The 20,294-nt window shown below is 47.2% G+C and overlaps 1 protein-coding gene across 2 annotated transcripts in view; it reads right to left on the bottom strand.

Moving 5' to 3' along the window:
- Positions 1–17,933: 17,933 nt before the first annotated feature.
- The window catches only part of LOC143988323 (glutathione S-transferase 3-like), a 41,143-nt gene continuing 38,782 nt past the window's right edge, over positions 17,934–20,294 (bottom strand). For both annotated transcript variants that reach the window (XM_077487793.1, XM_077487794.1), the window contains one exon: positions 17,934–19,354. In XM_077487793.1, coding sequence (XP_077343919.1) covers positions 19,202–19,354 — 153 coding nt within the window. In that variant the 3' untranslated portion in view covers positions 17,934–19,201. The remainder of the gene's footprint in view (positions 19,355–20,294) is intronic.

Consider the following 20,294-nt stretch of genomic DNA (forward strand, 5'->3'; position numbering starts at 1 on the left):
TTTGCGCAGGGCCCCCCACCCCAAAGCACCTTGTCCCCATGTTGATGAGGACAAGGGCCTCTTCCCGACAATCTTGGCCGTTGGTTGTCGGGGTCTGCGGGCGGGGGGCTTATCGGAATCTGGGAGCCCCCTTTAATAAGGGGTGCCCAGATACCGGCCCCCCACCCTATGTGAATGAGTATGGGGTACAATGTACCCCTACCCATTCACCTGGTGAAAAAAATGTAAATAACACAACACAAGGTTTTAAAATAATTTATTGCACAGCTGCGGGGGTCTTCTTCCGTCTTGGGGGGTCTTCTCGCCAGACTCCTCCACTATCTTCTGCTAGCTCTCCTCTTCCATCTTCCAGCTCTTTTACTAGCGGTGGCTTGGTCTTCTGTCTTCGCCGTTGCCGACGCCTTCTCTTCTCTTCTCCACCCCCTTTCCTGACCTGCTGGGCTGCGTGCTCAGATAAGGGTCTGATATGGACCTTGCAGGTGACCTCCACAAGTTTTTTTCGGCATAGGGCTTCCCCTTTAAGTCCATACCAGGTGACAGGGCTAGCGAGGTGTCAATCTCGCCAATGGAGGTGGCGACATTGACCTCCTTCGCTAGTCCCGTCTACCTGGAGCTGCGTTCAAAATGAACGGACTTTTCTCCTTGTGCGGGCAAGTCCGTTCATTTCAAAAGTCCGGCAGACTAGCACACAGACGGCTGGACAATTTTGAGTCAAAACTTCTTTCTAAGTCCGCCGGACTTTTGGGGAAAAAAAGTCCGCCAGATAGTCTGATCGTGTGTACGGGACATCAGAGGCACTAAGCTCAATGGACAGCTTGGAGCCTGCAGAGTTTGACCGGAAACACCGCCTGTTAAACTCGCTTATTGATTTCAATGGGGCCACTATGCAACTGCAATCCAAACTCTCTCGCAGTAGCAGCATAGTCCAACAATGTAAAACTACCATTCAGCAATGTAAAAAAAAAACAAGGCAGAAGCACCTTATGAACGCCTGTCAGCTGCTGCTATACCACTTGTTGAAAAGCAATCCACCACAGATTATTTTTCGGAGGGCAGTAAACATTACCGCAAATGTGAAAGAAACTTGAAACGCATCATCCATTTCACACTCCCCAATGACCAGGATACCTAGCCACTTCCCATGTTAGCCACCTCACTTCAACTTATATCACAAATGACCATTTCCCAACCTGCAGGTGACAGACCCTACTCCGAAAGATATCACTCCCAGTTACTCCCCTACCCACTGATTGATATCCCTCCATGGCCACCTCACACTGCCCCGCTGACAGACCTCTCCCCCCAGACTATCCCTACATACCCTCTCACCTGCTGACCTGTGGATGGGGGAATCACTCCCGCAGTGTTATTGTGTTCTGCCAGTGGGGAGCCTTCCCAACCCACACACTATTGCTGGCAGCACTGATTGTTTGGGGAAAAACCTGACAGGCTGGTTGTACTCAAGTCAATTAATAGATTGACTTGTGTACAACCAGCTAGCCCATACATAGATCGACTATGGCTGGTCTCTGCTTAATTTCAATTCATGTATGGCCCACCTAACCACTACGCAATCCCTAAAAAATCCTTCCAGAAACCTTTAAATTTTTTCTTCCCAGATTCCTTCATCCTTCTCACCTGTACAAAGTGCCCACTGTCATACCCTCCACATTCCTCTCCTGCACATACTGTTCACTGTTATACCCCTCACAATTCTGTCCTGTACATAGTGCCAGCTGTCATACCCTCCACATTCCTCTCCTGTACATACGGCCCACTGTTATATTCTGCACACTCTTCTCCTGTGCTTACCGCCCACGGTCTTACCGTCCACACTCATCTCCTGTACATACTGTCCACTGTCATACCCCTCACACATCTCTTCTGTACATACTGACCATTGTCATACCCTCCACACTCCTCTCCTGTACACACTGCCCACTGTCATACCCTCCACATTCCTCTCCTGTACATACTGCTCACTGTCATACCCTCCACATTCCTCTCCTGTACATACTGTTCACTGTCATACCCTCCACATTCCTCTCCTGTACATACTGCTCACTGTCATACCCTCCACACTCCTCTCCTGTACATACTGCTCACTGTCATACCCTCCACATTCCTCTCTTGTACATACTGCTCACTGTCATACCCTCCAGACTCTTCTCCTGTACATACTGCCCACTGTCTTACCATCCACACTCCTCTCCTGTACATACTGCCACTGTCATACCCTTCACACTCCTTTCCTGTACAAACTGCCCACTTTCATAAACTCCTCTACTATACATAGTGCCGGCTGTCATATCCCCCACACTCTTCTAGTGTGCATACTGCCCACTATCATACTGTCCACATTCTTCTCCTGTACATACCGCCCACTGTGATACCCTCCACACTCCTCTCCTGTACATTCTGCCCCATCATACCCTCCACACTTCTCTCATGTACATACTGCCAACTGTCATACGCCCCACACTCCTCTCCTGCACATACTGTTCACTGTTATACCCCTCACAATTCTGTCCTGTACATAGTGCCAGCTGTCATACCCTCCACATTCCTCTCCTGTACATATGGCCCACTGTTATATTCTGCACACTCTTCTCCTGTACATACCGCCCACGGTCTTACCGTCCACACTCATCTCCTGTACATACTGTCCACTGTCATACCCCCCACACACTCTTCTGTACATACTGACCATTGTCATACCCTCCACACTCCTCTCCTGTACACACTGCCCACTGTCATACCCTCCACATTCCTCTCCTGTACATACTGCTCACTGTCATACCCTCCACATTCCTCTCCTGTACATACTGCTCACTGTCATACCCTCCACATTCCTCTCCTGTACATACTGCTCACTGTCATACCCTCCACACTCCTCTCCTGTACATACTGCTCACTGTCATACCCTCCACATTCCTCTCTTGTACATACTGCTCACTGTCATACCCTCCAGACTCTTCTCCTGTACATACTGCCCACTGTCTTACCATCCACACTCCTCTCCTGCACATACTGCCACTGTCATACCCTTCACACTCCTTTCCTGTACAAACTGCCCACTTTCATAAACTCCTCTACTATACATAGTGCCGGCTGTCATATCCCCCACACTCTTCTAGTGTGCATACTGCCCACTATCATACTGTCCACATTCTTCTCCTGTACATACCGCCCACTGTGATACCCTCCACACTCCTCTCCTGTACATTCTGCCCCATCATACCCTCCACACTTCTCTCATGTACATACTGCCAACTGTCATACTCTCCACACTCTTCTCCTGTACATATTGCCAACTGTCTTTCTCTCCACACTCCTCTCCTGTACACACTGCCCCCATAATACCTTCCACACTCCTCTCCTGTACACACTACCCCTATCATACCCTCCACACTCCTCTCCTGTACATACTGCCCCCATTATACCTACCACACTCCTCTCCTGTACATATTGTCCACTGGCATACCCTCCACACTCCTCTCCTGTATATAGTGCCCACTGTCAACTCTCCACACTCCTCTACTGTGCATACTGCCCACTATCATACCCCCCACACTCCTCTCCTGTACATAGTGCCCACTACCATACCCTCCTCTCCTGTACATAGTGCCATAGTACATAGTACAAGAAGGACAACAAACTGGCAGTCATGTTCCCCCAGCTGCAGCATACTGCCAGGTTTGCTCCAGTGATGAGGAGGGAGGGGATGATGAGCTCACTGACTCTACGTGGGTGCCTAATAGGAGAAAGGGGAGGAGGCGGTTGAGGCACATCTCCAATGAGGCAGGATGCTCTCCAGGGGCCAGCTTAATGGCAACCAACCAACTGCATCACACTGCAGAGCTCCGCAAGTGCAGGGCGCTGGTGACTCTGTGCGCTATTCCAAAAGTTCTTCAGTGTGTGCCTTTTTTGAGACACGTGCAGCAAATCACACCATTGCTATTTGCAACATATGTCTGAAACGTATCAAGCATGGTCTAGACAGCAAGCGCTTGGGCACCACATGCTTAATCAGACATATGTCGAGCTCCCATGCAGCCCGTTGGCAGCACTACCTAAAAGACCCACACCAAAGAACAAGGCGGACCTCTCCTTGCTCCTCCTCATCAGCTGGGATCTCCAACCCTGCTATACCTTCAGTCCTCTCAGAAACCTGCACTGAGAGGAATGAAGGTGTAGAATTAGGTGTGCCACTGCCAAGAACTTGCGAGCAATCTGCTATTGATACACCAACGTCCGATTCTAGCAGGCAGATTTCCCTACCCCAGTTGTTCCACTGGCGAAAGAAGTTCGCTCCCAGCCATCCACATGCCCAGCGGTTGAATGCTAGCTTGGCTAAATTGCTAGCACTTCAACTGCTGCCTTTTTAGTTGGTAGACTCTGCCCCCTTCCATGAGTTTGTGGAATGTGAGGCACCTCAGTGGCAGGTTCCCAAACGCCACTTTTTTTCATGGAAGGTGATTTCGGCTCTCTACCGGCATGTGGAAGGCAATGCCCATGCCTCACTGGACAGGGCGGTCAGCGGTAAGGTGCATATTACGGATGACTCATGGTCCAGCAGGCATGGACAGGGACGATACCTATCTTTCACCGCGCACTGGGTGACTCTACTGACAGCTGGGAAGGATGCAGGACAGGGTGCAGTAGTGTTGGCGGTTGTTCCGCCACCACGCCTCCAAAATTCTACTAGTAGTGATTCTGCCACACCCCTTTCCTCCACCCCCTCCTCTTCTTCTTCCTCCATGGCCTTTTCTTGTGCTGATTTGTCCTCAGAACCAGTGGTGCTCCATAGGCATTCAAGGGGCTACGCAAACATGCAGACAAAAAGATGCCATGCGGTGCTTGAGCTGGTGTGCTTGGGGGACAGGAGCCACACTGGGGCACAGATTCTGTCAGCTCTGCAGGGGCAGGCTCAGAGGTGGTTGGCACCATGCCAGGATGGATCACAGGCCAGAGCTTGCATAGTATGCAATTGAGCTACTGGCCTGTCCTGCATCCGGCGTTCTTTTGAAACGCACATTCAGTGCTGCTGGAGGCTTTGTAACCGATCACAGGGTGCGCCTGTCCACAGAATCGGGTTGATTGGCTGACCTTCATAAAAATGAATCAGTCTTGGATCACCAGCTACCAAGCACCTGATGCTGATGTAACTGAATAATTTTTTTCTTAATGTGAGATCCCTTCAACACTGTCTATGCTGATGCTGAGTGACTATCCTGTTATGCTGAGTGACTATCCTCTTCCTCCTCAATGTTCATGGTGATAGCTTGTAAGAACATTTTTGGTTCTGGGCACCACCACCAGTGGCTAAGGCCCAATTTTTCAGCCCCTGTTTAACATGGGTGTGTTAATACAATTTTTGATGCAATACTTTGCAGCCGGGGTCATTTCTGCACTCCAACTAGAGTATCTGTGAGGGGTTGCAGGGTTGTGGCACCAGCACCAGTGCCTAAGGCCTAATTTTTCTGCCCCTGTTTAACAGGGGAGTGTAATTACAATTTTTGATGCGATACTTTGCAGCAGGGCTCATTCCTGTGCTCCAACTAGAGTATCTGTGAGGGGTTGCAGTGTTGTGGCACCAGCACCAGTGCCTAAGGCACAATTTTCAGCACCAATTAACAGGGGCATGTAATTACAATTTTTGATGCAATACTTTGCAGCAAGGTTCATTCCTACACTCCAACTAGAGTATCTGTGACGGGTTTGTCAGAAACCATGAACCAGACCGAGACAGAAGTACAATTAAATCACACTTGTTTATTAATAAAAAATAAAAAGGTAAATAGAGTAAGCGTAGTCAAAGCATAGCCAGAGTCCAGTAACCGGATCAAGTAGCCAGCCAGGCCAGAGTTTAATAACTAGATTGGGTAATAAGCAAGGCCAGAAGTCAGGGATCCAAGTGGAGGAACAGCAAGCAGGATAAGGAGCCAGAAGGGATGTCAGCAAGCCAGTCTTTAAACAGGAACGCAGGAGATGGTTTCTTGTGATGTGACCAAGGCGAAAGCAGAGATGAAGTGAGCTGGACAGCTTTAAGTAGGCAGGTCAGACGAGCAGGATCAAGAAAAGCTGAGTAACTGTGGAGAGAGATGAAAGCTGGCAATTAGCCGACAGCTGAGCAGCCAGCCCAGAGAAGGAAGGGCTAAGCCAGCCCTGACAGGGTTGTAGTGTTGTGGCACCAGCACCAGTGCCTAATGCTGCATACACACGACCGGAATTTTCGAGGGACTAGGTCAGACGGTCTTTCCGACTGACTTTCGGTGGAGTTCCGATGGACTTCCCAAATGAACGGACTTGGCCACACACAATCACACCAAAGTCTGACGGATTTGAACGTGATGACGTACAACTGGACTAGAATAAGGAAGTTCATAGCCAGTAGCCAATAGCTGCCATAGCATCGGTTTTTGTGCGTCGGACTAGCATACACACGAACGGATTTCTCAGTCCGGCGGAGTTCTGGTGGAAAAATGTAAAACATGTTCTTTTTCTAAAGTCTGCCGGATTTTTGGCAAGCAAAGGTCCGATGGAGCCAACACAAGATCGAATTGTCCGACGGACCCGTTCCGTCTGACCTTTGTTGTCAAAAAGTCCGGTCGTGTGTACGCGGCATAAGGCCCAATTTTTCTGCCCCTGTTTAACAGGGGCGTGTCATTATAATGTTTGATGCAATACTTTGCAGCAGGGCTCATTCCTGCGCTCCAACTAGAGTATCTGTGAGGGGTTGCAGTGTTGTGGCACCAGCGCCTTAGGCCCAATTTTTCAGCCCCTGTTTTACAATTCTTGGTCTAATATTTCAGAGCAGGGCCCGTTCCTGCGCCCACCACGTGTAACTGTAAGGCCTTACAGTGTTGTAGCAACACCACCACACTGCCCACCAAAGGCCCAGTTTTTCTGACCCTGTTCAACAGGGGCATGTAATTACTGTTCTTGATCTAATGTTTCACAGCAGGTCCGTTCCTGCGCCCACCTAGAGTAGCTGTGAGGGCTTACAGTGTTGTGGCAACACCAACACCTAAGGCCCAAATTATATAGTATATAGGGCAGGCCCCTACTTTCCAACATCCAACTTACAAACGATTCCTATTTGTAAACGGAAGGAGACAACAGGAAGTGAGAGGAAATCTACCCCTAGGAAGGGAAATTCTCTTCTGTAAGAGTTCCTTGTTTCACTAAAAACCCAAAATTTTCAAAATCCAATTGTCATTGGGACAGAAAGTGAGGTGAAATCTTCTGAACAGGTGCACAGACAGCAAAACAAATGTTACAGGGGTGATAATCCTTCCCAATGTTTTCCAAAAACCTTAAAAATAGATTTTTTGGCTGGAGCTACACATAAAAAACGTACCAGTTCAAAATTACAAACAGATTCTACTTAAGAACAAACATACAGTCCCTGTCTTGTTTGCACCACCTGTATACTGCTGTTCAGAGTATATGTGGGGCCTGGGGTCCCCAAGCCTTTCCTTTTTTTATTTGGGTGCGGGGTTCCCCTTAATATCCATACAAGACCCAAAGGGGCTGGTAATGGGCTGGGGTGGGTTCTCAATGATTTTCATCCATATTTCCGGGACCAGACATGACATTAAAGCCGCAAGCAGTTTTAAATTACTTTTTTTTCCTTTAGAAATGTCATTTTGAGCAGGGACTGTTCTAAACATGGGGAACACGTGCCACTTTACAGGCATACTATAGACAACTATACAGGCATAATATAGACAACAAACATACAGTCCCTGTCTTGTTTGCACCGCCTGTATAATGCTATTCAGAGTATATGTGGGGCCTGGGGGCCCCAAGCCTTTCCTTTTTTTATTTGGGTGCGGGGGTTCCCCTTAATATCCATACAAGACCCAAAGGGGCTGGTAATGGGCTGGGGGGGGGGTTTCTCAATGATTTTCATCCATATTGCCGGGACCAGACATGACATTAAAGCCGCAAGCAGTTTTAAATAAATTACTTTCTTTCCTTTAGAAATGTCATTTTGAGCAGGGACTGTTCTAAACACGGGGAACACGTGCCACTTTACAGGCATACTATAGACACCCCCCCGGGCACGATATTTAAAGGAATAAAGGAATATTTCACTTTTATTTTTTCACTTTAAGCATCATTAAAATCACTGCTACCGAAAAAATGGCTGTTTTTAAAACTTTATTTTTGCCTTGATACGTGTACCCTGGGGCCATAGTCTTTAACGGGTCTTGCACAAACTTTCCCTCCGTTCGAATGTTCTGATGCAAACAGAACCAGGGGGGTATTCGGCTCATCCCTAACCCTGAATTGTGATTCCTGGTGACTTTGTACTTTTGGGTAGACAAGGGAGGATTTTTGGGGGTGCCAGGCAAAGAAATAATTTTCAATACTCCAATTTATAAAAAAATATAACAAGGAAGTTTATTGCATGAAAGAGACAACAGTTAAAAAAGTTGGCTATAACACCAAATATGCAGATACAAGAGAACATCTAAAGTTAAGTCAGATGGAAAAATTGGTCACTCTACAATAATATTGGAATTACTTATCTCAATATGTTTAGCTCATTAAGGCTTCCTCAGGAGATGTTTTTGAGAATTAGATGTGGTACTGCGAATTGGTGTTGAGCCAAATAGATGGCAGACACTAGGTAGCGTACAAATGAGCTGGCCAAAAAAGGGAGCCACATGGGGTTATATAACCAGAGTATATAACCAAACTAGAGTTAGGAGTGCCAAGGGTGCCTAGGTTGTAGGCTGTTATCTCATATATAGAGATGTTGCTGTAAGGCAGCCCTTGTATTGGGTTGTTCCTTTGGGATGTAAGTGCCAGAGGTAGCTGTGGACTAAAACAGCTCTATAGGGTCTCAGAGTACTGGCCAATCCCCTGTCCTCAGCAGAATCTTGGAGTGGACGCTTAGAGAAATATGTCCCCTGTCAATGTGCAGCATTTTGGAGTATCCCATGCCCTAACCCCTCTCCTGTTAAAAGTTTTGTAAGCAAAAAGACATCCTCTAGACTGAGTTATTAAAGCCAGAGTACATGAACTGGTGCTTGTGGTGGTGGGCTTTGTCACCCTAGGTCAGTGAGTTACTGGAAACACTGAGTGTAAATAAGGTAAAAAGCAAGTACATCTACAGACTGGTAAGCTGTGATATATTCTTTTTTGTTCTTGGATTTAAAGTGAATTTACAGAAAAGTATCTCACATGCGAGCCATTTTTTCCCACAAAGCTCCTGAACTCATGTTGAGTTTGACTAAGTCTGAAGCCCATTCACTAACTATAAACTGGGCAGACTGGTCAAGATAGGTTTTCAATTTTATTCTTTTGGATCAATCTGCCAACATGATCAAAATCCAAGTTCTAAGCTCTACCTGCATCAAGAAATATTTAATTGTAAAATTTGGCAATTGGCTTGGCCAATTGCAAAATTTCACTGTGTAATTAGTCAATCCAGATCTGCTACTGTTCATGAACAATGTTTAGTAGCAGCAATGCACTAGGTCAGATTTCAAAGGTCTTTGTAAGTATGCTGATCAAGGCATTTTACTGATTATTCATAGGGATTGATTTACTAAAGGCAAACAGACTGTGCTCTGCATAAGTGCATTTGCACTCATTTTTCTTAGTAAATGTAAATGCGGAAAAGCTTTACTTTGTAAAAAATACACATTCAGTTGCAAAAATAATTAAAAAAAAAGCATTTTTGCTTGCACATGATTGGATGATGGAAATCAGCAGAGCTTCACTATATTTACTAAGTTCTGGGGAAAATTAGTGCAACTGCACGGTCTATTTGCCTTTAGTAAATCCACCTAAGACCCCTTTCACACCACGCCGCCAATAGCGTCAGCAGTAAAACGCTGCTATTTTTAGCGGCGTTTTACCGTCGGATTTGCGGCGCATTTTGGCCGCTAGCGGGCGCTTTTACCCCCCGCTAGCGGCCAAGAAAGGGTTAAAACCCACCGGCAATACGCCGCAATAGCGGCGTTTTGCTGGCGATAATACAGCGCTGCCCCATTGATTTCAATGGTGAGCAGCGCCGGAGGAGCGGTAAACACACTGCTCCTTCACCGCTCCAAAGAAGCTGCTGGCAGGACTTTTCCTGACGTCCTGCCAGCGCACCGCTGCTGTCAGGAAATGTTCCATCCGCTGATAATATCTGTCTTTTGGCGTGCAGTACTGAGGTCCACCAGCAGGTGACTCCTGTCAGTTTTGAGCTGTCAGGAAAGCTTTTCCCTGCTGATGTTATATCATCTTTGGGCTGCAGTACTGGCGTCCACCAGCGGATGGATCCTGGCAGTATGGAGCAGGCAGCACCTCCTGCAATCAGGTGTCACTTGAGGCCAATCACAGGCCTATAAATAGCTGGCAAGCACTCAGATGTTTGCCTTGGTATTGTCCTTGTGCCCTGACCTGCTGCTTGTGATCCTGATCCTGCGCCTGTTCCTGCGCCCTGAACCTGTGACCAGTGGTTCTGATCCTGTTTCCCTGTCCTGGTCCCTACCCTGTCCCACCTGTTACCATCATCCCTGTCCTGCAGTCTGATCCGTCCATCCTCTCCCTGTCCTGTGTTCCTTACCCCATCTGCTGATCTCCCCGTGTATGACCTTGGCCTGGCTTGTATCTCTGATTCTGGACTGCCCTTGTTTATCTACCGATCCTCTGTGCATGACCCTGGCCTGCCTATCGTTTACGATCCTGGTATTTCCCATTTATTGTACATATCTGTCTGTTGTTGTTGTTTGGGGGTCTCTGTTGGTTGATTTATTGCACTGTGTGGTTGTATTTATATTATTCACTTTCCTCAATAAATCATTATATTTCACTTATACATGTTTGGGTTTCCTCTGTTGCAGTCCACACAGTTCTGATCTTATCCGGTACTTAACAGAATACCGAGGCCATCCCTGACCAGAAGTGGCTACACAGAGGAACCATCTTGGTTCAGGTTGCTTACTGAAATGAATTTAGAGGTGATTCGTTATTATGCTTTGCTGGTGTCGGAGAGTGGTGACTATCTCCGCCAGACACTGAAAGAGTGGACCAGTGATCAGCTGTTGGAAACCATTCGTTTAGCTCACTCCTGGGTTGATCAGGGCTGTATGCTGTTTGGGGATGTTCAGCCGTTAATTCAAATCTACACAGAGCTGGCCCTGCCCTGCATCCCAGAGGGCCATGATGATTTTTCTCCCCCTTTCCTTATTAATCAAGTCACATCACTGGTATGGCTTCTGGAAGATGATTCCCCTTACTTTTCTGAGCATTACACAGCCTGTTCCTGTTCAGATGATAATAGAATGTGTTGATTCCGTCCAATCCCTTGTTAGACAGGCAGTATGTAACCCGCAGTTTGTACAACCATTACTTTTAGCATGGTCTGGTATTCTGCAATCAGCCACAGCCAGCCCACAACAAACCATCTCTGCTACCAAACACCTGCCTGCCCAAGAGTCTTTTCCTCCATCACCTATGGCAACCTCAGTTTCAGCCCAATATACTCTACTCCCCACCAAATATCAATACCCTGTTTCTTCCTGCTGCACATATCCTGCCTTTAATCCAACTGCCTCTTTCCCGTTGCCTACTATTCCTCAAGAACTTCCCCCAGCCACTGTTACCTCTTCCCTGCCATATTTCAACCCTTCTCTCCAGTCTGCTTCATCCCCTACCTATAGATCTGCAGCTACCTACAGGACTTCAGTAGCTAAATCTAAAAAGAGACGGAAGTTCTTTCCTACCCATTTGATCCTGCCAGTAATGCAACCTACCTCCACACCAACCAACCTGCTCCAGTCTGCCTGCATGCCAGCTGAACCTGATCACCCACCTGATTCTGCCAAACATCTGCCTGCTATCCAGCCAGTGTCTCCGCCTGGAGTTCCTGTGCTCCAGTCTGACGCCTTCCAGCCTGATGTCCCGGCCTTCCAGCCTGACGCCTTCCAGCCTGATGTCCCGGCCTTCCAGCCTGACGCCTTCCAGCCTGATGTCCCGGCCTTCCAGCCTGACGCCTTCCAGCCTGGTGTCCCGGCCTTCCAGCCTGACGCCTTCCGGCCTGATGTCCCGACCTTCTGGCCTGATGTCCCGGCCTTCTGGCCTGACGCCTTCCAGCCTAATGTCCCGGCCTTCCAGCCTGATGCCTTCCAGCCTGATGTCCCGGCCTTCCAGCCTGACGCCTTCCAGCCTGACACCTTCCAGCCTGATGTCCCGGCCTTCCAGCCTGACGCCTTCCAGCCTGATGTCCCGGCCTTCCAGCCTGACGCCTTCCAGCCTGATGCCTTGCAGTCTGATGTCCCGGTCTTGCAGTCTGATGTCTTGCAGTCTGATGTCCCAGCCTTCCAGTCTGATGTCCCGGCCTTCCAGTCTGATGCCTTCCAGTCTGATGTCCCGGCCTTCCAGTCTTATGCCTTCCAGTCTAATGTCCCGGCCTTCCAGTCTGATGCCTTCCAGTCTGATGTCCCGGCCTTCCAGTCTGATGCCTTCCAGTCTGATGTCCCGGCTTCCCAGTCTGATGCCTTCCAGTCTGATGTCCCGGCCTTCCAGTCTGATGCCTTCCAGTCTGATGTCCCGGCCTTCCAGTCTGATGCCTTCCAGTCTGATGTCCCGGCCTTCCAGTCTGATGTCCCGGCCTTCCAGTCTGAGGCCTTCCAGTCTGATGTGCCTGCCTTCCAGCCTGCCGTCCCGGTGCCTGCCTTCCAGCCTGCCGTGTCGCTGCCTGCCTTGCAGCCTCCCAGTCTGATGTGCCAGCCTCCCGGTCTGAGGTGTTCCTGTCTGCTGTCCAGCCTGGAGTGCCGGTGCCCGCTGTCCAGCCTGCGGTGCCCGCTGCATCAGCTTGAAGTGCCTGTGCCCACTGCTCAGCTTGAAGTGCCCGCTGCTCAGCTTGAAGCACCTGTGCCTTCTGCCCAGCTTGCGGTGCCTTCTGCCCAGCTTGATGTGCCTGTGCCGGCTGCCCAGCCTGATGTACCTGTTGCACAGTTCAAGGTGACTGCTGCCCAGTCCAACAATCCGGACCCTGCCGATGACCTGGAGCCTGTCGCCCAACCCAACGACCCCGAAGCCTGCCGCCCAGTTCGATGTGCCTGCTGCTACACCTGTTATGTGTTCACCTGCTGTCCAGCTTGAGATGCCCATTGCCTGGTTTAATGTTTTAGACTGTCTTCATATCCAGCTTAATGTGACTCCGCCTGCTGCCCAGCTTGATGCCATGGACTTGTCCCAGCAGCAGCTAGTTGGAGCGTTCGGAGGCCGCTCCTTTGAGGGGGGGTACTGTCAGGAAATGTTCCATCCGCTGATAATATCTGTCTTTTGGCGTGCAGTACTGAGGTCCACCAGCAGGTGTCTCCTGTCAGTTTTGAGCTGTCAGGCGAGCTTTTCACTGCTGATGTTAGATCATCTTTGGGCTGCAGTACTGGCGTCCACCAGCCGATGGATCCTGGCAGTATGGAGCAGGCAGCACCTCCTGCAATCAGGTGTCACTTGACGCCAATCACAGGCCTATAAATAGCTGGCAAGCACTTATATGTTTGCCTTGGTATTTTCCTTGTGCCCTGACCTGCTGCTTGTGATCCTGAGCCTGATTCTGAACCTGTTCCTGCGCCCTGAACCTGTGACCAGTGGTTCTGATCCTGTTTCCCTGTCCTGGTCCCTACCCTGTCCCACCTGTTACCATCATCCCTGTCCTGCAGTCTGATCCGTCCATCCTCTCCCTGTCCTGTGTTCCTTACCCCATCTGCTGATCTCCCCGTGTATGACCTTGGCCTGGCTTGTATCTCTGATTCTGGACTGCCCTTGTTTATCTACCAATCCTCTGTGCATGACCCTGGCCTGCCTATCGTTTACGATCCTGGTATTTCCCATTTATTGTACATATCTGTCTGTTGTTGTTGTTTGGGGGTCTCTGTTGGTTGATTTATTGCACTGTGTGGTTGTATTTATATTATTCACTTTCCTCAATAAATCATTATATTTCACTTATACACGTTTGGGTTTCCTCTGTTGCAGTCCACACAGTTCTGGTCTTATCCGGTACTTAACAGCTGCAGTGTGAAAGCCCTCGGGCTTTCACACTACAGACAATGGTGTAGCTGTTTTAGGGCGGATTGAAGGTGCTATTTCTAACACTATAGCGCCTGTAAAACGCCCTGGTGTGAAAGAGGTCTAAGTGTGTCACCTCCTCATCTCCCTTTTCAACCCTTGAAAGACCCCAGCACCGCTCTGCAACTGGGTGCATTATGCATGGTTGTGGTGTGGTCTTAATAACTTGAATTTGATGAACTGGACATGGGGTACATAAGAAACAAAGTATCCTGGCAACAGCAAGTGTGTGTGTGCGTGTTAGTAAAAATAGGCAGTTAAGACATGGTTTTACCCACCCGCTAGCCCAAGCATAAACATAGCTCGAGGCTAAATAGCCCTGCAGTGTTCAGCTGTAAAAACATGGATACATAGCATATCTGTCCACAGTGCACTGACAGAAACCCAAAGTAAACTGAAGCTCGCATTCTTCAACCTATGATGGAACACACTTGATGCGAACATTGTTTTTTTTAAAACAGGGACTGTCACAGACATTAAAGCAATACAGAATAAGTTTCTACAGCAAGAACTTTAGCTTGCAGATCACAGCTATATACTGTTTGAGTAGCGAGCGCCCCCTAATGTCTCCTGCATGGAACAACTGAGCCAGCTCCCTCTCCTATTTCCTGTATCAGACTGATACATCTCCAGCATAGAATAACAAAGCCAGCTCCTCCTCCTTTCTCCTAGAATGAGTGAGCCAGTGCCCCCTTCTGTCTCCTGCATAGAATGATTTGAGCCAGCAACTCCTCTTATCTCTACTCTGTCATTGAAACGAAACAGTTGCTATCCGTTGTCTCCTGCACAGAAAAACTGAGCATGCCCAATGTGGCTAACAGCACATTCCCACACACCACGGCGGCAGGGAGACAAGCTGACGAGGTGGGATGATATGTATGAAGCAATCACAGAGTTTCCTTTTGCATGTGTCAGAAGAATAAGTCTTATTATTATGTCGATTTTGGTATAGCAGGTTGGGAATAAAGTAAAATATAGGTGTCCTATCACAATGTTTTCAACATTTTCTCAGTTGGAACAAAAAGTTATTTTTGTTTTTAATCCCAAAATCACTGTATGTGCCTGATATCATTATATAGTTACATAGTAGGTGAGGTTGAAATACAAGTCCAACCTATGTGTGTGATTATATGTCAGTATTACATTGTATATCCCTGTATGTTGTGGTCGTTCAGGTGCTTATCTAATAGTTTTCTGAATCTATCGATGCTCCACGCTAAAACCACCGCCTGTGGAAATGAATTCCACATTCTTGCCACTCTTACAGTAAAGAACCCTCTACGTAGTTTAATGTTAAACATATTTTCTTTGAATTTTAATGAGTGGCCACGAGTCTTGCTAAACTCCTTTCTGCGAAAAAGTTTTATCCCTAATGTGGGGTCACCAGTACAGTATTTGTATATTGAAATCATATCCCCTCTCAAGCGTCTCTCCTCCAGAGAGAATAAGTTCAGTGCTCACAACCTTTCCTCATAACTAACATCCTCCAGACCCTTTATTAGCTTTGTTGCCCTTCCTTGTACTCGCTTCATTTCCAGTACATCCTTCCTGAGGACTGGTGCCCAGACCTGTACAGCATACTCTAGGTGAGGCCGGACCAGAGTCTTGTAGAATGGGAGCATTATCATTTTATCCCTGGAGTTGATACCTTTATTAATGCATGCCAATATTATGTTTGCTTTGTCAGCAGCAGCTTAGCGTTGCATGCGATTGCTGAGCCCCTCATCTACTAGGACCCCCAGGTCCTTTTCCATCCTAGATTCCCCCAGAGGTTCTCCCCTCAGTGTATAGATTGCATTCCTATTTTTGCCACCCAAATGCATTATTTTACATTTTTCCAGATTAAACCTCATTTGCCTTGTAGTTGCCCATCCCATTAATTTGTTCAGATCTTTTTGCAAGGTTTCCACATACTGCAGAGAAGTTATTGCCCTGCTTAGCTTAGTATCATCCGTAAATACAGAGATTGAACTGTTTACCCCATTCTAAAGGTCGTTTATGAAAAATGTTAATAGGATTGGTCCCAGCACAGAACCCTGGGGGACCCCACTACACACCCCTGACCATTCTGAGTACTCCCCATTTATCACCACCCTCTGAACTCACCCTTGTAGCCAGTTTTCAATCCATGTACTCACCCTATGGTCCATGCCAACTGACCTTATTTTGTACAGTAAACGTTTATGAGGAACTGTGTCAAATGCTTTTGCAAAATCCAGATACACCAAGTCTATAGGCCTTTCTTTATCTAGATGGCAACTCAGCTCCTCATAGAAGGTTAATAGATTGGTTTGGCAAGAATGATTCTTCATGAATACATGCCGATTACTGCTAATGATACCGTTCTCATTACTAAAATCTTGTATATAGTCCCTTATTATCCCCTCTAAGAGCTTGCATGTTATTGATGTTAGGCTAACTGGTCTGTAATTCCCAGGGATGCATTTTGGGCCCTTTTCAAATATTGGTGCTACATTGGCTTTTCTCCAATCGGCTGGTACCATTCCAGTCAGTAGACTGTCAGTAAAAATTAGAAACAATGGTCTGGCAAATACTTCACTGATTTCCCCAAGTACCCTCGGATGCAAGCAATCTGGTCCCGGTGATTTATTCATTTTACCAGATAAAAATAGTCAGCGTACTGTGTGTACTTGTATGTAAGGATGATTTGGCTGTGACATGTGTCACCCCAGTCTAGGGGAAGGATGCATGGTCATTATGTTCCTTCCTCCCCTGAACCAGGGGTCTCTCTTCAGAAGAGCCCCTCACCTGGTGCTTGGTGGTCAGTTTTGGTGGACCATGAGGAGAACGGTCCACCAGGCCTTTTATCTAGGTGGACAATGACCAGGCCCTGTCCCTTACCTATATAGGAAATGTAAACAGGAGAGCCTGCAGTAGGTGGCCAGCCTTCATAGATGGCGAGAGCGTTTTTGCTTTTTCTATTTTTCGGGTCTGACACTGGCGGCGGCAACCTGATCGATGATGGATTCACATCGGGGCACTGTTTTTTTATTTTTAATTAAGGAAATGTCAAAAACTGTCTCTGTGTTTTTTTTTACTACGTTTTTAAATTTTTTGGGGGGAAAATGGGTATGGGCCATTATGTACCCCATACTCATTCACATATGGAGTTAAAGGGGGCTTCCAGATTCTGATAAGCCCCCTGCCTACAGACCCCCCACAACCACCAGCCACAGTTGTGGGGATGAGGCAGAGCCCTCCCCCTGCCCCAAAGCACCCATCCCCCATGTTGAGGGCATGTCCTTTTGGTGTGGGGTTCCCCTTAAAATCCATAGCAGACCCTAGCGCCTGGTATGCATTGGGGGGGACCCCATGCTGTTTTCTTTTAATAATTTTTAATTGTCTGCTTTTTTTTTTTCAACATTCAGCTGTCAGTGGAGAACCTGCTGACAGCTGATGAGTCATCCATTGTTAAGGGCACGGCAGCTGACTTCCCGGCCCACTCCATAGCAATCAGCTCAATTTCCTAAATTTACTGCATTAAATATTGCGGTAATTACCACTAAATTCAACAAATAACGCATTCGGTATTTAACACAAAATTCTTAATAAATGGAACACTTACACAATTGTTACTGCATGTGGTATTTTACCACATTTTATGAGCCGTTATTTAACGCTTAGTGACTTGACCCCGATGTCCTTTAAAGAGGAAGTAAACCCTGATGGGTTTTGGCAAATATCTCCTAAACCGTGTAGGTTTGGGAGATATTTCTTGGACCTACAGGTAAGCCTTAATCTAGGCTTACCTGTAGGTCAAAGTGGTTTGTAAGGGTTTACAACCACTTTAATCTGCTGCTTGTAGTGAATAATAAGACAAACACAAGTCAAGAGAACATTTATTTATCCAAAAGTAGTAGCGTACAAGAGAAGATTGCTTACAGAACTAGCCATTTCACCATCAATCTAATCCAGTCAGTGAAACCATACCTGTTAAATTGCTGAATTTCATGGCATCATCTCTGGATTATTCAGCAATAACAGTTACAGTATAGTACTTCAAAAACACCTAATCTAAAAAAAAATGTCAGAGCTGTCACCAATTACATCTTTCTCTAATAATGATATTTGTTTGGCCGTCTTACCAATTGAACAGCTTCAATGCATTCTGTGATGTTGCTCTGCAACAAGTACGAGCATCAAAAGTTATGATTTCACTGTCTGCATGCTTGTTGTAGGTCAATGACTCAAAAAGGAATGAAGCAAGAGACAGCTAGACAACTAGCATTGTAAGAAGGTCAGCCCAAGATGTTTTAGTATGGGTTTCCTTATAAGTAAAGACAATACAATACAATCTGACCACAGTGTGCAAATATCAAATTTAGAAATATTCCAGAAGCTGAAGGTATAGATAGGTAATAGAAAAATAAATCATACATTTATATACCAAAATACATGTATAATGTTATAAAAGCATCATCTAAAGCCGCGTACACACGGGCGGATTGTATGGCCTACTTAGTCCGTCATACAATCCGACGGACAGTCCGTCATACTTTCGAATGAACGGACTTGACAACACACGGATGCACAAACAGTCCGTCGAAAGCTTGCGCGATGACGTGTACAGCACGTACGACGGGACTAGAAATAGGAAGTCCAATACACAGCAATGCAACCTTTCGCCGTGTAAATCCTTTCTGAGCATGCGCCATTCTTAGTCCGTCGAACTAGCCTACTGACGAGCGGATTGTCCGCTGAAACCAAAGTATGACGGACAGTATTACGGAAATTCCGAAATACTTAGTACGCCAGACTGCACGCTGAAAAAGTCCGCTGAAGCCCACACACGAGCGGACTGTCCGCTGAAATGTGTTTCGACGGACTAAGTTGGTCATACAGTCCGCCCGTGTGTACGCGGCTTAAAAGTTGCACAAAATCATTTACCTTAGGATGAAGCGCATTTATCATGTTTTTTTATTCTCTGCAAAGGAACCTAAGGTGTGCGTAAAGAATGCTGAAATAACTTTGACTGGGCAAACCTTTCCATGCCAAAGCACACTTTCAGGTGCCCTAAGCACTATTTGAAGCTTGATAATTTGGGGGCCTGGAAATATGTTTATGCATGTGCACTCTGATTCCACACACATTTACACTAATTAATGTAATTTAATTTTACATTGTAGTAAGCCTGCAGAACTGTCCTCACTGTTGTCACGTATTTATCATCAGGCGCTGGTTTTCTTTTACTACCAGGCTGCAGGAATGCTTTGATTGTAGGTATTTCACTGATTCTCTGCTGGAACTCCTAGAGAAACAGAAATTAGGTTAGTCAATATCCTGAGGGCAGATTTAACTATCGCATAATGTCGCATATATATGGCAGTGTCCCTATATTGTGTGTCTCTGTATGGCAACGCACCTGGCAGTGTTCCCATTAAAGCACAGTCTCTGCCAATGTCCCTGTACGGTGCAGTCATTGTCTCAGTATGATACATCCATGGGTGGCTGTATGGTGCAGTCTCTGGCAGTGTGCCTGCATGGCTCAGTCCCTAGCTGTGTTATTGCATGGTGCAGTAGTGGCGTAGCATGGGGGGAGGGCAGCCAGTGAAGAGGCACAGGTAGAAGGGGCGCAGACAGGGCTGGCACCATCATAAGGCAGCCCAGGCATTTGCCTTAGAGTGGCAGTTTGGGTAGGGGTAGGGGGGGTTTGGGTCGGTAAAATCCAAATCCTCAGGCCACTTGCTGGGGATTTGGATTTTTAAAATACATGTCCTCCCCAGCAGGCAAACCAAAACCTCCATGCTATGCAAGGTAGGACAGAGGACACATGGAAGTTTACGTTTACCTGCTGTTTGGCTAATGTCACGCATGCAGAGGAGGGTGGAGTGGTGGGCAGTGAGCACCATGCGCTGTGCTGAAACCCTCCTAAAGACTGTGCCATACAGAGACCCTGCCATAGATTGTGCCATACAGAGACCCTGCTAGAGTTTGCACCATACAGGGACATTACCAGAGACTGCAACATATGAGACTGCCATACAGGGACACTGGAGATGTTCTCCTGCCTGCATGGGACACAGTCAACCCTCTTGTCCCTGGTGCTGCAGGACCAGGAAGATGTGGGGGAATTATGTGTGTGTGATGGGGGAGGGGGTATCTAGGGGGTCTGATCAGGGTGGGGGTATCAAAGTCCACAAGTGGAGGGAATGCAAGGGCTGGTAATCTGGAGGTGTGATCAGAGTAGA

This window comes from Lithobates pipiens, unplaced genomic scaffold, assembly GCF_037356315.1.
Source record: "Lithobates pipiens isolate NorthernLeopardFrog02 unplaced genomic scaffold, aLitPip1_a1.2 Scaffold_18, whole genome shotgun sequence".
In the NCBI taxonomy this organism is placed as follows: Eukaryota; Metazoa; Chordata; class Amphibia; order Anura; family Ranidae; genus Lithobates; species Lithobates pipiens.